At 40.7% G+C, this 18025-nt stretch overlaps 1 protein-coding gene across 1 annotated transcript; it reads right to left on the bottom strand.

The window, feature by feature from the left end:
* Nucleotides 1-513: 513 nt before the first annotated feature.
* LOC139385564 (POU class 2 homeobox associating-factor 2-like) lies at nucleotides 514-16169 on the bottom strand. The gene is made up of 5 exons (XM_071130739.1): nucleotides 16036-16169; nucleotides 12897-12997; nucleotides 4528-4567; nucleotides 1689-1984; nucleotides 514-912 (listed from the first exon to the last, which is right to left on the bottom strand). Exons 1-5 carry the CDS (start codon nucleotides 16043-16045, stop codon nucleotides 514-516), a joined length of 846 nt encoding a protein of 281 aa, XP_070986840.1. The 5' UTR covers nucleotides 16046-16169.
* Between the last annotated feature and the right edge of the window lie 1856 nt (nucleotides 16170-18025).

The following is an 18025-nucleotide window of genomic DNA, read 5'->3' as shown; positions in this document are numbered from 1 at the left end:
CAGATACAGTTTGACAAACTCTGATTTGGTTATTAAATCAGACAACAAGATGATATTAAGTAAAGAAGAACGTTAAAGTAAAACAACCTTTAGCAAAAATAAAGATCGTTGTCACATGTTCATCGTAATTGTCGCCATGGCAGTATATAAATAAAAATGATGTTTTTCTAATATAATGACGGTATAGAAAGACATCTATTTCAAACATTTGAACACAGGCAAAGTCATTCTAGGTCTAACCACTGAATCATAAATGTCAATTCAATGTCTATTCCATGTTGGCTCAAGGTAATTTCATTGAAATGCCGTGTAAATAACGTTGATGCAACCAGTGTGCGCCCGGCTATTACTGTATGTCACCAGGGGACTTAGGAGGGTCAAATAAGTACAAGTTTCACTTTGTACTTCTATAAAGTGATAAACAAAGTCAAATATTTGGATCAAAAGGAGCTGAATCGCTTGCATCAGCATTGTTTTGGTTTTCTGTGAAGGACAGGTCATTTCCAAATTGACTCAATAAGTCCTCTGAATCTCATATGGTGACCAAGAGCTTCCGACATCTTCTTTCACCCACGTGTGCGTGTCACTATGTGTGGCGAGGGTACTGTCAGAGTCCTCATTAGCTAGAGGGGCCATCTTGGAGGCTAGGTCGTTGGAGACAGTCATATAGGAAGGACATGTGAAAGTGGAGGCAGCAGGGTAAGAAGTGTGATAGTGTACTTCTTCCAGAGGGTGAAGGGCATAGGGCTGTGCCGAGGCCATGGAGGAGCTGCGGGTGGAGCAGCGGTACTGTGAGGGGCTCCCAGGAAGGTCGGGGCTGGGCAGGGAGACTGGAACAGAGTTCAGGCTGTCTGCACACAAGCCCTCTCCCTGGGTCACTGGGTCTGCCACTGACTGCTCCCACAAATCTCTCTGCAGGAGAAACAGACAGAGGGAAGGATAGAGATGTGTTAGAGATTATGGAAAAATGTGTATTTTTGGTTGGTTTTGCAGATTGCGGAATGCCCTAAGATGTATGTGTAAAGGAGTTGGGTTGGAACCTCGCGAGTGTGATGATTGGCTCCCGAGTGGCGCAGTTGTCTAAGGCACTGCATCTCAGTGCTAGAGGCATTACTACAGACACCCTGTATCACAACCAGCCATGATTGGGAGTCCCATAGGCGGCGCACAATTGGCCCAGCGTCGTCTGGGTTTGGCCGGTATAGGCTGTCATTGTAAATAAGAATTTGTTCTTAACTGACTGGCCTAGTTAAATATCAAATCAAATTAACCTTGCTGAAGACGTGTTGGCTCCCTGAGCTAATGTCTTGGCTTTATCTCAGTGGGCTAACAAAGCCTTGTGTAGCTCACAGATCTGGGTTCGAACCGCAATCAGTAACATAGGAAAACACTTTTACTTGTGGAATTTGATTGATTTTTTCCTTCATGCTTGTGTGAAATATGTGCTCATTTGGATGTACCCTACGCGCTCCAGCCTCCAGCGCTATTAACATGCTTTGCACCATCTCACATCACATAAAACACAAATACACATAGGGCCTGTTCCCTGCATTTAGTCTAGCCTTGAACTCACTTCTTAGTCCAGGACTAGAATTGAAACCATATTTAAGAAACAGGCCCATAATGTGAAGCCATATCTCAACAGTCCCATTCTATTACGAGCACTAACCACTGACAGAGTGCCTTACCAGGAGGAAGTGAGGGGACTCTCCGGAGAAAGGTGGTAGCAGACTGGACAGGGCGGAGCTGGGGAAGATGGAGCTCCCTCCGGTGGAGAAGGCTGCACTGCGGTAGTCTCCGAACGTTTCCTGGTAGTAGCTGTCTATGAAGGAGGAGTATCCTGACATGGCTGATGAATCACAACCCAGAGGCTTGCCCCCAAGGGATGAGGAGTAGACATCGGCTGAAAACTGCTTGGGGGAGAAGTCCGAGTCAGAGATGAAGGGTCGCCTCATGCTGTAGTAGCCAGGGATCATGTGAGACCCTGTTGTAAAGGGAACCAGGTAGAAAACATTAGTAACAAGTGGTCCTGTGTGGCTCGGTTGGTAGAGCATGGAGCTTGCAACTTCAGGATCGTGAAGTGTGATTTGGGCTGGGGCCACCCAAAATGTATGCACACACTACTGTAAGTTGCTTTGGATAAAAGTGTACTCTAAATGGAAAAATATATATACAATACCGGTGACATTTTTTAGAACACCTACTCATTCAAGGGCTTTTCTTTATTTTTACTATTTCTTACATTGTAGAATAATAGTGAAGACATAAAAACTATGAAATAGCACACATTCTTCAAATAGCCACACTTTCCCTTGATGACAACTTTGCACACTCTTGGCATTCTCTCAACCAGCTTCAACTGGAATGCTTTTCCAATAGCCTTGAAGGAGTTTCCACATATACTGAGCACCTGTTGGCTGCTTTTCCTTCATTCTGCGGTTCGACTCATACCAAACCATCTCAATTTGGTTGAGGTCGGGGGATTGTGGAGGCCAGGTCATCTGATGCAGCACTCCATCACTCTCCTTCTTGGTGAAATAACCCTTACACAGCCTGGAGGTGTGTTGGGTCATTGTCCCGTTGAAAAACAGATGATAGTCCCACTAAGTGCAAACCAGATGGGATGGCGTATCGCTGCAGAATGCTGTGGTAGCCATGCTGGTTAAGTGTTCCTTGAATTCTAAATAAATCACAGACAGTGTCACCAGCAAAGAACCCCACACCATAACACCTTCTTCTCCATGCTTTGCGGTGGGAAATTCACATGCAGAGATCATCCGTTCACCCACACTGCGTCTCACAAAGACACGGCAGCTGGAAACAAAAAACTCAAATTTGGACTCCAGACCAAAGGACAAATTTCCACTGGTCTAATGCCCATTGCTTGTGTTTCTTGGCCCAAGCAAGTCTCTTCTTCTTATTGATGTCCTTTGGTAATGGTTTCTCTGCAGCAATTCAACCATGAAAGCCTGATTCACAAAGTCTCCACTGAACAGTTGATGTTGAGAGGTGTCTGTTACTTGAACTCTGTGAAGCATTTATTTGGGCTGCAATTTCTGAGGTTGGTAATTCTAATGAACTTATCCTCTGCAGCAGAGGTAACTCTGGGTCTTCCATTCCTGGGGTGGTCCTCATGAGAGCCAGTTTCATCATAGCACTTGATGGTTTTTGCGACTGCACTTGAAGAAACTTTCAAAGTTCTTAAAATGTTCCCTATTGACTGACCTTCATCTCTTAAAGTAATAATGGACTGTTGTTTCTCTTTGCTTATTTGAGCTGTCCTTGCCATAATATGGACTTGGTCTTTTACCAAATAGGGCTATCCTCTGTATACCCCACTACCTTGTCACAACACAACTGATTGACTCAAACGCATTAAGAAGGAAATAAATTCCACAATTTATTAACTTTTAACTTTTAACATGGCACACCTGTTGATTGAAATGCATTCCAGGTGACTACCTCATGAAGCTAGTTGAGAGACTGCCAAGAGTGTGCAAAGCTGTCATCAATGCAAAGGGTGGCTATTTGAAGAACCTCAAATATAAAATATAGTTTAACACTTTTTTGGTTACTACATGATTGTTGATGTGTTATTTCATAGTTTTGATTTCTTCACTATTATAGTGAAAATAAAGAAAAACTCTTGAATGAGTAGGTGTTCTAAATCTTTTGACAGGTAGTGTATATGAATGGTTGGTACACTTTACTTACAGCCTGCAGGTAGAAGGATACCTACTCAGTTGCTCAACTGAATGCATTCAATGGAAATGTGTCTTCTGCATTTAGCCCAACCCCTCAGTATCAGAGAGGTGCTGGGGGCTGACTTAATTAAAATGTTCAGCCCCAGGGGAACAGTTGTGGGGGTTTACTGCCTTGCTCAAGGGCAGAACATCAGATTGTTTCACCTTTCCAGGTCGGGGATTAGAACAAGCAACCTTTCAGTTATTGTCCCAACGCTCTAACCGCTAGGCGACCTGCTGTCATATCTAGCAGGTCCCATCTAGACAAACCTCCCCCCCATCTAGGCGACCCGCCGCCCAGGTACAATGCATTATGGTGTTTTTAATCATTGTAAGATTTATCCTAAATATATATATGACGCCCTTATATTGTGATTTTATAATCTCATAAAATCCTGACTAAATAACAACATTTTTGAGCCAGTAAAACATGTCCTACATTGAGAGACATAACATATTATAAATCTTATGAAGGCTCATAAATGCTTAGAACTAATAAGTAATAAAGCCTTATAACTGCAGGAAAACGTTTCCAGTGGGCAGTAGCTATCAGAACAAAGCATACATTATAAGTGTGGAGTACACATTCAAAGCTCTGGTGGCTACTTGAAAATCTTGTGCCTTGAGTTTTATTCCACTTTTTCAGAACGTTGCTACTGAATGTGACATTTGAAAGTTTTTGTCTATGTTACTGTCCTTCCCTTACCTCAAACACTATTGGCAGAGTTGATAGGTCAGTGGGACTCATTAATAATTACATCATTTACCCAGAGATTTTTCTCACCTGGCATTTGGACAAATGACGATTGACTGGATGTTCCTCCCTACAAATGAAAGAGCAGACAAACATTAAAGCCTGGATCCATGGCATTATAAAAACAGGTCTGATTCTGGTATCACATAACATGCCACCACACACGCGCTGAGGAAGGCACAAGCCGATATATAAAGAAAACTCAAACAAAGCTTCAAGAAATGCTGCGCACATCCAAGCGAGGGTAACAATTTATATGGATGGTTCATCTGTTGATGCACTACAGACTACCTACACTTATGAAAAAAGGTGCTAAGTAGAACTATATAGGGCTCTTTGGTTTGTCCTCGTAGACTATGTATGGGTATGCTGACTACAGGAATGTCCACCAGAGCTGTTGCCAGAAGATATTATGTTAATTTCTCTACCATAAGCTGCCTCCAACGTCATTTTAGAGAATTTGGAATTATGTCCCATGGGGTTATGGTATTGGCAGGCATAAGCTATGGACAACGAATAGAATTGAATTGTATCGATGGCAATTAGAATACACAGAGATACCATGACGAGATCATTGTCGTGCCATTCATCCGCCACCATCACCTCATGTTTCAGAATGATAATGCACAGCCCCAGGTCGCAAGGATCTGTACACAATTCCTGGAAGCTGAAAATGTTGCAGTTCTTCCATGTCCTGCATACTCACAAGACATATCACCCATTGAACATGTTTGGGATGCTCTGGATAGACATGTACGAAAGCGTGTTCCCGCCAATATCCAGCAACTTCACACAGCCATTGAAGAGGAGTGGGACAACATTCCACAGGCCACAGTCAACAGCCTGATCAACTCAAAGGAGATGTATCACGCTGCATGAGGCAAATGGTGGTCAATGATGTTAGGCCACTCTTGGCCATGATTACAGACACCTGTGTCTTTTGACACTATATAAACGAGTCATCCCGCAGTGTTTGTGATTATACCCTGATGAAGACAGCTTGGCTGTCGAAACGTTGGTATTACATTTTTGCATCTGAGCTCTTAGAGTGTGCGGCTCTCTTTTATTTTCAAGTTTCTACTCCGCTAGCCAGCACCTCGTCTTAATAGGTGTGCGTTTATTTTTCTTCTAAATGGTGGTCACACCAGATAGTGATTGTTTTAATTATCCATGCCCCTACTTTTTCTTAAGGGTATCTGTGACCAACAGATTGATATCTTTATTCCCAGTCATGTGAAATCCATAGATTAAGGCCTAATTTATTTATTTCAATTTACTGATTTCCTTATATGAACTGTAACTCAGTCAAATCAGTGCTTAATTTGTGCTGGATCCTGCCGGAACAGGATCCGGCACCTCTAATTTTTTGACTGTTTTGTTCTGGGACCTATTTGGCCAGATCCGGCACCTCTCATGGCACTTTTTGCAATGTAAAAATTTGAATAAAAGCTACCTCGAGTTGATTCTTTGTTAGTTATCCTACTGGTTGGGCCGGCCAGGGTTTATGGTTTACGCAACATTGTAACCTATGTTTGAGACCAACGCATGACTGTGTCTCTCACAGAACTGGAACGAGATTTACTTTCTATCATCTCTCTCCCTCTCTGCTCTGATAGACATGAATGAGCCTGCAACGCTGATCTCTCGTGTTGCACTTCATCATGTATTTCCTTATAGAATGATAGCCGTGTGAAGGGTTCTGGAGGATCTGCAGTACCCCAGATACAGTGGGGCAAAAAAGTGTATTTAGTCAGCCACCAATCGTGCAAGTTCTCCCACTTAAAAAGATGAGAGAGGCCTGTAATTTTCATCACAGGTACACTTCAAATATGACAGACAAAATGAGAAAAAAAATCCAGAAAATCACATTGTAGGATTTTTAATGAATTTATTTGCAAATGATGGTGGAAAATAAGTATTTGGTCAATAACAAAAGTTTATCTCAATACTTTGTTACAGTGCCTTGCGAAAGTATTCGGCCCCCTTGAACTTTGCGACCTTTTGCCACATTTCAGGCTTCAAACATAAAGATATAAAACTGTATTTTTTTGTGAAGAATCAACAACAAGTGGGACACAATCATGAAGTGGAACGACATTTATTGGATATTTCAAACTTTTTTAACAAATCAAAAACTGAAAAATTGGGCGTGCAAAATTATTCAGCCCCCTTAAGTTAATACTTTGTAGCGCCACCTTTTGCTGCGATTACAGCTGTAAGTCGCTTGGGGTATGTCTCTATCAGTTTTGCACATCGAGAGACTGACATTTTTTCCCATTCCTCCTTGCAAAACAGCTCGAGCTCAGTGAGGTTGGATGGAGAGCATTTGTGAACAGCAGTTTTCAGTTCTTTCCACAGATTCTCGATTGGATTCAGGTCTGGACTTTGACTTGGCCATTCTAACACCTGGATATGTTTATTTTTGAACCATTCCATTGTAGATTTTGCTTTATGTTTTGGATCATTGTCTTGTTGGAAGACAAATCCCTGTCCCAGTCTCAGGTCTTTTGCAGACTCCATCAGGTTTTCTTCCAGAATGGTCCTGTATTTGGCTCCATCCATCTTCCCATCAATTTTAACCATCTTCCCTGTCCCTGCTGAAGAAAAGCAGGCCCAAGCCATGATGCTGCCACCACCATGTTTGACAGTGGGGATGGTGTGTTCATGGTGATGAGCTGTGTTGCTTTTACGCCAAACATAACGTTTTGCATTGTTGTCAAAAAGTTCCATTTTGGTTTCATCTGACCAGAGCAACTTCTTCCACATGTTTGGTGTGTCTCCCAGGTGGCTTGTGGCAAACTTTAAACAACACTTTTTATGGATATCTTTAAGAAATGGCTTTCTTTTTGGACAGAGTCTCCCACCTCAGCTGTAGATCTCTGCAGTTCGTCCAGAGTGATCATGGGCCTCTTGGCTGCATCTCTGATCAGTCTTCTCCTTGTATGAGCTGAAAGTTTAGAGGGACGGCCAGGTCTTGGTAGATTTGCAGTGGTCTGATACTCCTTCCATGTCAATATTATCGCTTGCACAGTGCTCCTTGGGATGTTTAAAGCTTGGGAAATCTTTTTGTATCCAAATCCGGCTTTAAACTTCTCGGACCTGCCTGGTGTGTTCCTTGTTCTTCATGATGCTCTCTGCGCTTTTAATAGACCTCTGAGACTATCACAGTGCAGGTGCATTTATACGGAGACTTGATTACACACAGGTGGATTGTATTTATCCTCATTAGTCATTTAGGTCAACATTGGATCATTCAGAGATCCTCACTGAACTTCTGGAGAGAGTTTGCTGCACTGAAAGTAAAGGGGCTGAATAATTTTGCACGCCCAATTTTTCAGTTTTTGATTTGTTAAAAAAGTTTGAAATATCCAATAAATGTCGTTCCACTTCATGATTGTACCCACTTGTTGTTGATTCTTCACAAAAAAATACAGTTTTATATCTTTATGTTTGAAGCCTGAAATGTGGCAAAAGGTCGCAAAGTTCAAGGGGGCCAAATACTTTCGCAAGGCACTGTATATACCCTTTGTTGGCAATGACAAGTCTTCACAAGGTTTTCACACACTGTTGCTGGTATTTTGGCCCATTCCTCCAATACATCACAATGATGTTCAAGTTTAAACATTGAGGTAAAGATTAACGCTCAGTCACTATTTTAAAGAATTAAAAAATAATTCAGAATGGTTCTATGTGGAAAAAAATCCTTCTTTCCTTCTAAAGAATCATCAAATAACATTGTTTTTTAAATGGTTATTAGCATGAAAAAGGTTCTAGGTACAACCCTTTGCCTTATAAAGAACCCATTGTCTTCCAAAAAGGATTCTTCAGATGAAAATTGTTCTTGGTAGTATCCCTCTGCCAAAAAAAACTTTCGGAACCCTGTTTTCTAAGAGTGTACAGACTATCAGTAACATATTTTTTTTTTAATCTACTAAACCTAACCCTTATCCTAACCCTAACCCTAAACCTAACCCTAACCTTAACTCTTACCCTAATTCTAAGCCTTACCCTAACCCTAACCCTAACCTTAACCCTTACCCGTATTCTAAACCTTACCCTGACCCTAACCTTAACCCTTACCATTATTCTAAACCTTACCCTAACCCTAACCCTAACCTTAACCCTTACCCGTATTCTAAACCTTACCCTGACCCTAACCTTAACCCTTACCATTATTCTAAACCTTACCCTAACCCTAACCTTAACCCTTACCATTATTCTAAACCTTACCCTAACCCTAAACTTGACCATAGCCTTAACCCTTACCCTTATCCTAACCTTTACCCTAATCTTAACTCTTACCCGTATTTAAAACCTTACCCTAACCCCAACCCTAACCTTATAACCCTTACCCATATTTGAACACTTACCCTAACCCTAACCCTAACCCTTATTCTAAACCTTACCCTAACCCTAACCCTAACCCTAACCTTAACCCTTATTTTAAACCTTACCTTAACCCTAACCCTAACCTTAACCCTTAACACTTACCCTTATCTAAACCTTAGTCTAACCCTAACCTTAACCCTTACCATTATTCTAAACCTTACCCTAACCTTAACCCTTACCCTTATTCTAAACCTTACCCTTATTCTAAACCTCACCCTAACCCTAAACCTAAGCCTAACCTTAACCCTTACCCTTACCCCAAACACTAACCCTTACCCTTATTCTAAACCTCACCCTAACCCTAACCCAACCTTAATCCTTACCCTTATTCCAAACCATACCCTTATTCTAAACCTCACCCTAACCCAAAACCTAAGCCTAACCTTAACCCTTACCCTTACTCTTACCCTAACCCTAACCCCAATCTTAACTCTTACCCTTATTCGAAACCTTACCCTAACCCTAACCTTAACCCTTACCCGTATTCTATACCTTACCCTAACCCTAACAATAACCATTATTTTAAACCTTACCCTTACCCTTAATCTAACCCTAACCGTAACTCTTACCCTTACCCTTAACCTAACTCTAACCCTAATCCCAACCCTTATCCTAACCCTTACCCTAATTTTAAACCTTACCCTTAACCTAACCCTAACCATAACCCTTACCCTTGCCCTAACTCTAACCTTAACCCTTAGCCTAATTCTAAACCTTACACCTAAACCTAACTGCAACCTTAGCACACAGTTGCTTATCAGTATATAGTGTGTTGATAGTATTACAATGTGTAGAGCAGCTACAGATGGACTATCTAAAAATAGTGTGACCCAAGTGAGTGCTGGCCTTTTTCATGTTTGATGTGAACACATAACATGGACAGTAACAAAGTATACAGTGACATTCTGTGAAATAAAAAAAACAGATCAAGTCATGATCATTATCATTACAGACTGAAAAACATTAACCACCATGCACTTTTATAGCAGGCATTGTGTCACGTTTATGATAGCATTACGAAGAGCTTATAATGCAGAAGTCAGTTAAATGATTAATTATGGGGTTTAATACACTTCTTAATGGCTTTATTATCCTCTTGGGTGCCGTGGAGTCTGACGTAAAATATAGAATGGACAAGTCTCTGTCTATGGTTATTGAAGACAATTTTTGCATTACATTTATAGCAAGCTTATTAGAATGTATAGTAAAAATGTTTGTATGTGGGTTGGAAAGGGAGATATACTGTACACTTACAGGGATAAAAAAAAGGGGGAAAACACACACACACACACACACACACACACACACACACACACACACACACACACACACACACACACACACACACACACACACACACACACACACACACACACACACACACACACACACACACACACACACACACACACACACACACACACACACACACACACACAATGAGGGTTAAAAAGGAAGACAAGCTCTCTTTTGTTTGCATTTAAGCTGTGTTGGCTGGAAGACAAGCAAATTTTGAGGGTTGGATTTGAATGCAATTTGCCCATGCCAAGACTTCCCCATGTGGACCAGGGCTATGCCTCAGTGCTTCTCTGAAGGCTGTGTATTGAAATCATGTTGTTAAAGCGTCATGGTCGCCCAGTTCACAGCAAAGCACCTGATGGAGAGACACGATAATCCTGCATGGGGAGGCTAACAACTACCTAACAACAGCATTTTGGGGGCTTTAAGCGAGATTTTGCTGCAGAACACCACATAAGAAAAAAACTGCTGATGCACTACCAAAAAATACAGTTGGGGTGTCGCTAATGCCTTGAAACGGAACCACAACTACCAACCAACATCACCAGCCACAGGTCTTCATGAAGAGCTGATCTGTGACGAATGTTGGGCTGCAATGTGTTGTATGACAGTTGCTAAAGAAAAGTTGATAATAATGTTGTCATTCTTGAAGTTTTTATATGCAGGCGTATTTGGTGAAAAGCCTGTCCTAAAGGAAAACCAGTTACCAGTCAAAATGTTGTCCATAAAAGACCGAGCATTTGGGAGCATACTAGTGTGCACATATTTTAGTTCTACATGACTATTTACTCTGATTTGTTATAAGAAGAATGTGTGGATACCCAAGTGTTTACAAATAAAACAAAAACAGACCCTTGAAAAGTACTCTTTCCTCCACAATAACACAACAGTGAAGATACACTGATAATGTCCGAACCTCAGTCAGTTCTGCATATAGTATAGGCTACTGTAATTGAGTAAGGAAGAGCTGGCTAATGCCATTTCTCTCTCAGCATTCCTTGATGCTGAAAGTCAGAGGTCTTACTTGTGTCACAAGTCTTATAATGCACAAATGAATAGAGCAGTGTATATATGGTTATATCTATTTAACATTCTTCTTATTACTTGAGATTATGTAAGACGGTCTATGTCCTGTCATTGAGGCAGCATGACTGTTGTCAAATGTATTTCCCTTTGATTTCTATGGGTCCATGTTGCGACTTGAATTGAATCACTTTGTGGCTAAAGTTTGCCAACGTCTATCAATGGCCTTTCTCCCTAGGATAAAAGACTGCAAACTAGAATGAGAGAGAGAGAGAGAGAGAGCATCAGAGAAAGTCTAGGCAACCTTTAGATAGTGTGGCCCATCACCCTGTTAAATGTATGTGTCTTTAGTCTGTATTGTTCAACCCATGAACCTGGGTACACACCTCCCATGTTTACAAAGGAAGACAGAGAATCTACTAGAATAAAACATAAACACACAGTAACATTGGATATTGAGTATAATATAATCCAATCAAATTTAGCATCAAAAACTGTTGATGGCTTGGTAAACCTGGGGTCTTACCAATCCATCCACAAGATGATATCTGTAACTCTGAGTTAATAGTATTCCCTTAATACTGTTAATTAAGTATGACAAAACCCAAGTCTATTACATTTTACAGGTTTCAGGTTTCGGTGTTGGCGTTGACAACATCAATCTAGTTTTGTTTAGGAAAATAGTGACTCAAATCATTATTAAGCAATAAGAGCAGTATTTCCTGGTGTTGTGATATTTGCTGCTGTTTTCTTTGGACCCATTGACCTCTAAGAGAAGTCATTTGGCAAATCTCTGACATTTTTGCATAACATTATTATGAATTTACCAGTGTTTTTTGGGCACAAATGAAATATCACAATCTTCCGATTCAACATCACATTTAGTTTTGTTCTGCCACAAAGGTTGTTTCTTGATATTCAAAACAAATTGTAGTCTGTGGAGATTCAACATGAATTTAACCGTTTGTTATTTCTGCATAGATATTGATGTTTCAAAAGTACCATACAGTCCAGGCATGAGAGGTTGGTCACAGAGTGTGAAAGCATGTCTTATGGTTTACGATGTTGAAACTAATGGCATCTACCTCACAGTTTGTTTATGCCTCATCAGGTTCTCTCCGTGAAGAGTGTAGTTAGTGTCTAGCGAGTGGACATGCCAATGGTAACAGAAAACAAATGGAGTCCTGTAAAGGGCATTGACAGGTAGCTTGGGAGATGAAAAGCTTATCCTGTTTGCTCAGGCAGATGTCTCATAGGCCGATTGTGCTATGTCTGAGGAAACAATGACTGGCTTGTCTGTGGCCTGCATGGAGAACATTATCGGTTGGCAGGTGTGCGAGAATCTGACTTTGCATAGACCAACCTGGCAGACCAAAAAAGGGTTTGTGTTAGCTATCCTCCTCACAACTTCTAGGGGGCATGACCATTAGCCATTGTGTATTATTGTTGTCCTGCTCATGGTGGGGTTCTCATGCGTCTGCTTGGCTTTGTTTTTCTCTCTTAACCCTCTGTTCTGTTATTTACCCATAGGCTTATCGTTCCCTCACGGCTGAGAAGTGGAAAAATAAAGGCACAATACAGAGGGACTTATAGGTCGGCATTATGGTCATGAAAATAAATAAATAAACAATACAAAATTAAAAAATCATGCAAAAGCGAGTCATACAAGATTTACTTTGAGTACTCACACTATATCTTGGTCCATTTGTTTGTCTTTGTCGTTTCTCTGCCAGTAAATCTTTCACTGTGTGCTTGACCCTAACCCCTTGATAGGCCCTTTTAGAATACTCTGGAGGAGAAAAAGAGAGAAATGTTTTGCACACATACACACACACAGAGATATAATTTACTTATTATTTTGAGTGTGAAGTAATACAATTTAATACATTATTCTAGACTCATTACTCTGCGGGGATTATTAAAAATTGTGAGATCATTAAAAAGATCTCCATACACTCCTAACACAAGGATAGCCTAAAATTGTAGTTATATTGATACAAAGGTTTAACATTTTGTATGCTTCAAGTGCATTGCTAGAACAAATTCTATGAACCTCTTGAAGTAAAGTTGAAGTCGGAAGTTTACATACACCTTAGCAAATACATTTAAACTCAGTTTTTCACAATTCCTGACATTTAATCCAAGTAACAATTCCCTGTTTTAGGTCAGTTTGGATCACCACTTTATTCTAAGAATGTGAAATGTCAGAATAATAGTAGAGATAATTATTTATTTCAGCTTTTGTTTCTTTCATCACATTGCCAGTGGATCAGAAGCTTACATAAACTCGAGTAGTATTTGGTAGCATTGCCTTTAAATTGTTTAACTTGGGTCAAACATTTCGGGTAGCCTTCCACAAGCATCCCACAATAAGTTGGGTGAATTTTGGTCCATTCCTTTTAACAGAGCTGGTGTAACTGAGTCAGGTTTGTAGGCCTCCTTACTCACACACGGTTTTTCAGTTCTGCCCACAAATTTTCTATAAGATTGAGGTCAGGGCTTTGTGATGACCACTCCAATACCTTGACTTTGCTGTCCTTAAGCCATTTTGCCACAACTCTGGAAGTATGCCTGGGGTCATTGTCCATTTGGAAGACCCATTTGTGACCAAGCTTTAACTTCCTGACTGATGTCTTGAGATGTTGCTTCCATATATCCACATAATTTTCCACCCTCATGATGATATCTTTTTTGTGAAGTGCACCAGTCCCTCCTGCAGCAAAGCACCCCCACAACATGATGCTGCCACCCCCGTGCTTCACGGTTGGGATGGTGTTCTTCGGCTTGCAGGCCTCCCCCTTTTTCCTCCATACATAACGATGGTCATTATGGCCAAACAGTTTTATTTTTGTTTCATCAGACCAGAGGACATTTCTCCAAAAAGTACGATCTTTGTCCCCATGTGCAGTTGCAAACCGTAGTCTGGCTTTTTATTGGCGGTTTTGGAGCAGTGGCTTCTTCCTTGCTGAGCGGCCTTTCAGGTTATGTCGATATAGGACTCGTTTTACTGTGGATATAGGTACTTTTGTACCGGTTTCCTCCAGCATCTTCACAAGGTCCTTTGCTGTTTTTCTGGGATTGATTTGCACTTTTTACACCAAAGTGCGTTCATCTCTATGAGACAGAACACGTCTCCTTCCGGTATGGCATCTGCGTGGTCTTGTGTTGTTTATACTTGCGTACTATTGTTTGTACAGATGAACATGGTACCTTCAGGCGTTTGAAAATTGCTCCAAAGGATGAACCAGACTTGGGAAAGTCTACAAATGTTTTTCTGAGGTCTTGGCTGATTTCTTTTGATTTTCCCATGATGTCAAGCAAAGAGGCACTGAGTTTGAAGGTAGGCCTTGAAATACATCCACAGGTACACCTCCAATTGTCTCAAATGATGTCAATTAGCCTATCAGGAGCTTCTAAAGCCATGATATCATTTTCTGGAATTTTCCAAGCTGTTTAAAGGCACAGTCAACTTAGTGTATGTAAACTTCTGACCCACTGGAATTGTGATACAGTGAATTATAAGTTAAATAATCTGTCTGTAAACAATTGTTGGAAGAATGACTTGTGTCATGCACAAAGTAGATCTCCTAACCGACTTAGCTTGAAGTAAGTATCTTCAAATTGTACCTACTCAAAGTAAAATACAAATATAACAAGTACAATATATTGCTGGTTATGTATTTTACAGATAATCTGCTGCTCCTGCTTAGTGCCTGTCCTCATTCATTTCTTCAAACATGTATTCATTTGAATTTTCACAGTTTTATGCATAGCTGAATTGCGTTTTGGCATACATGTGTAAATGGAATGGAAATTGTCTTTAGGTTTGGTCATTGCAAATTTCCTGTTCAAAAATGTAATTTTGTACAAACATGCACCATTGTCTAACAGTGATGGCATTGTCATACACTGGATAGCCCCCCACACATTTGAAGTAGTTGAAATAGGCCAAGTGATAGAAGTATCAAAAGTATCAATATGTATTCTTATATACGCCATGAATCTCAACAGTAAATATGTCTCCAGCCTGATCTGTAGGCAACCCCCCCCCCCCCCCCCCTGAACATATTCCTAGTGAGCATACTATAGACTATATTTGCACTTTAACATGCAAAAGGAAATCACATGCAAAAAAAAAACAGTACAGTATGTAAAAGATCTAAGCTTTATGAATGGGGTTGTAAGATACGTTCCTATTTTACTATGGCCACGTTGATCATCATACGGCCAAACAGTTTGGAAATTCAGAAAATGATGTTGGAATCGGATCATAATGACATCGTTTTCTAGGTGTTGCTATATTTGATATCCAAGTTAATGATTTATTAATTGAAAAGAGGGTTGGATACCGGACACCCAATACCAAAACAATATCTGCATACTATTCAGCATCATCATGTCCTTTATGCTCTGCACTAGTCGCAGCTAAGTATTGACATCTTTAGATACAATTAATGAACAATCATATGTATGTTCAAATGACAAACTGTTACCATATTCCCCAATGAAATACTCTACAGTACTATACTTTCAGTTTTAGTATGAAACATACAATCCAGTACACCAATCCAATACTTTACAAAGCACAATGTTAGCTTTACAGGTAATTGAATTAATAAACTTTTTAATATTGAAGGATACTAGTGATTTCCAAAAATGACAATGGCATAAATCAGATTGTTATGCTAGTTAAGTATGTCATTATCACCCCTTTAAGGACAATGGCATTCGCTTTTTATGGATGATGATAGTTTTGACAAAACCATATACTATGGAATTATCTCATAAATTATTATGAATCAGTGTTATGGTTGCATTTTGCCTTACCGGTTTCCATGATGCTGTAGTTTCAGGTCTGGTACTACAACGACTGAGGAAGCCGGTCCTCTATTCCAGTGAAAGTGAAGATGTACCGATGATCAAAATCCTACTAAAGACAAGCCTTTTCCACCTCGGGAAACTTTTATGGAATCCTTCACACACTCCACTGATGGAGAGTGTACGGAGCTTTCCAAATGACCTTTTTCCATGCAAATGATTAGTAGGACGTTTCTAGACTATTTGCATCTACAGTCTAGATTAGAGGAGAGCACAAGCATCTAAGAGACGCATCGGAAGGCATTCTATTTTGTTACCTTGAAACATGTTTTCATAAGTCTTTAGGCCCATTTGGGCTCCAAGTATTTTTTTACACTGTCAAATGTCCCCTCAAGCTATCAATATAAAAGCTTGAAATGATATATCGAAAAAGTTTCAGTCCACTAAGTAAAGGCACCAGGTGTAATGCTTTAGTAGCCTAGTTTGTTCTGAGCATGTTTGAGCCTTTATGAAGTGTCATAATAATACATTATATCCGTCAGCTTTAAGTCAAGTGTTACAGGTTTGTCTGTACTTGCAGGATGGTATCACCTAGAAAGTCAGAGGAGAAACAATGTCAAATCAAATCAAGTTTAACTGTTCACATACGCATGGTTAGCAGATGGGAATTCATACGAGTGTAGCGAAATGCTTGTGCTTCTAGTTCCAACAGTGCAGTAATATCTAACAAGTAATCTAACAATTTCACAACGACTACCTTATACACACAAATGTAAAGGGATGAATTAGAATATGTACATAAAAATATGTGGATGAGCGATGGCTGTGCGGCATAGGCAAGATGCAGTGGATGGTATAGAATACAGTATATATATGTGTATGACATGAGTAATGTAGGATATGTAGACATTATTGAAGTGTCGTTATTTAGTGACTAGTGATACCTTTATTAAATCCATTTATAAAATGTATTAAATTGGCCAGAGATTTGAGTCTGTATGTTGGCAGCAGTCACTTTATGTTAGTGATTGCTGTTTAACAGTCTGATGGTCTTGAGATAGAAGCTGTTTTTCAGTCTTTTGATCCCAGCTTTGACGTACCTGTACTGACCTCGCCTTCTGGATGATAGCGGGGTGAACAGGCCGTGGCTCGGTGGTTGTTGTCCTTGATTATCTTTTTGGCCTTCCTGCAACATCAGGTGCTGTAGGTGTCCTGGAGGGCAGGTGGTTTGTCCCCGGTGACGCGATGTGCAGACCGCACTACCCTCTGCAGAGCCTTGCGGTTGTGGGCGGAGCAGTTGCTTTACCAAAACGGTGATACAAAGTGATACAAAGACAAAGTTTGTGAGTGTTTAGGTGACATGCCAAATTTCTTCAGCCTCCTGATGTTGAAGAGGCGCTGTTGTGCCTTCTTCACCACGCTGTCTGTATGGGTGGACCATTTCAGTTTGTCTGTGATGTGTATGCCGAAGAACTTAAAACGTTCCACCTTCTCCACTACTGTCCCAAAGATGTGGATGGGGGGATGCACCCTCTTCAGTTTCCTGAAGTGCACGATCATCTCCATTGTTTTGTTGATGTTGAGTGAGAGGTTATTTTCCTGACACCACACTCTGAGGGTCCTCACCTCCTCCTTGTAGGCTGTTTCGTCATTGTTGGTAATCCAGCCTACCACTGTAGTGTCGTCTGCAAACTTCATGATTGAGTTGGAGGTGTGCATGGCCACGCAGTCATGGGTGAACAAGGAGTGCAGGAGAGGGGTGAGAACGCACCCTTGTGGGGCCCCAGTGTTGAGGATCAGCGGGGTGTACATGTTGTTTCCTACCTTCACCACCTGGGGGCGGCCCGTCAGAAAGTCCAGGACCCAGTTACACATGGCGGGTTGAGACCTAGGGTCTCAAGCTTTATGACGAGTTTGGAGGGTACTATGTTGTTGAATGTTGAGGTGTAGTCAATGAACAGCATTCTTACATAGCTATTCCTCTTGTCCAGATGGGTTA

The sequence above is a fragment of the Oncorhynchus clarkii genome, chromosome 27 (genome assembly GCF_045791955.1).
Source record: "Oncorhynchus clarkii lewisi isolate Uvic-CL-2024 chromosome 27, UVic_Ocla_1.0, whole genome shotgun sequence".
Lineage (NCBI taxonomy): Eukaryota > Metazoa > Chordata > Actinopteri > Salmoniformes > Salmonidae > Oncorhynchus > Oncorhynchus clarkii.
This window is presented reverse-complemented; position numbering and strand designations above follow the sequence as displayed.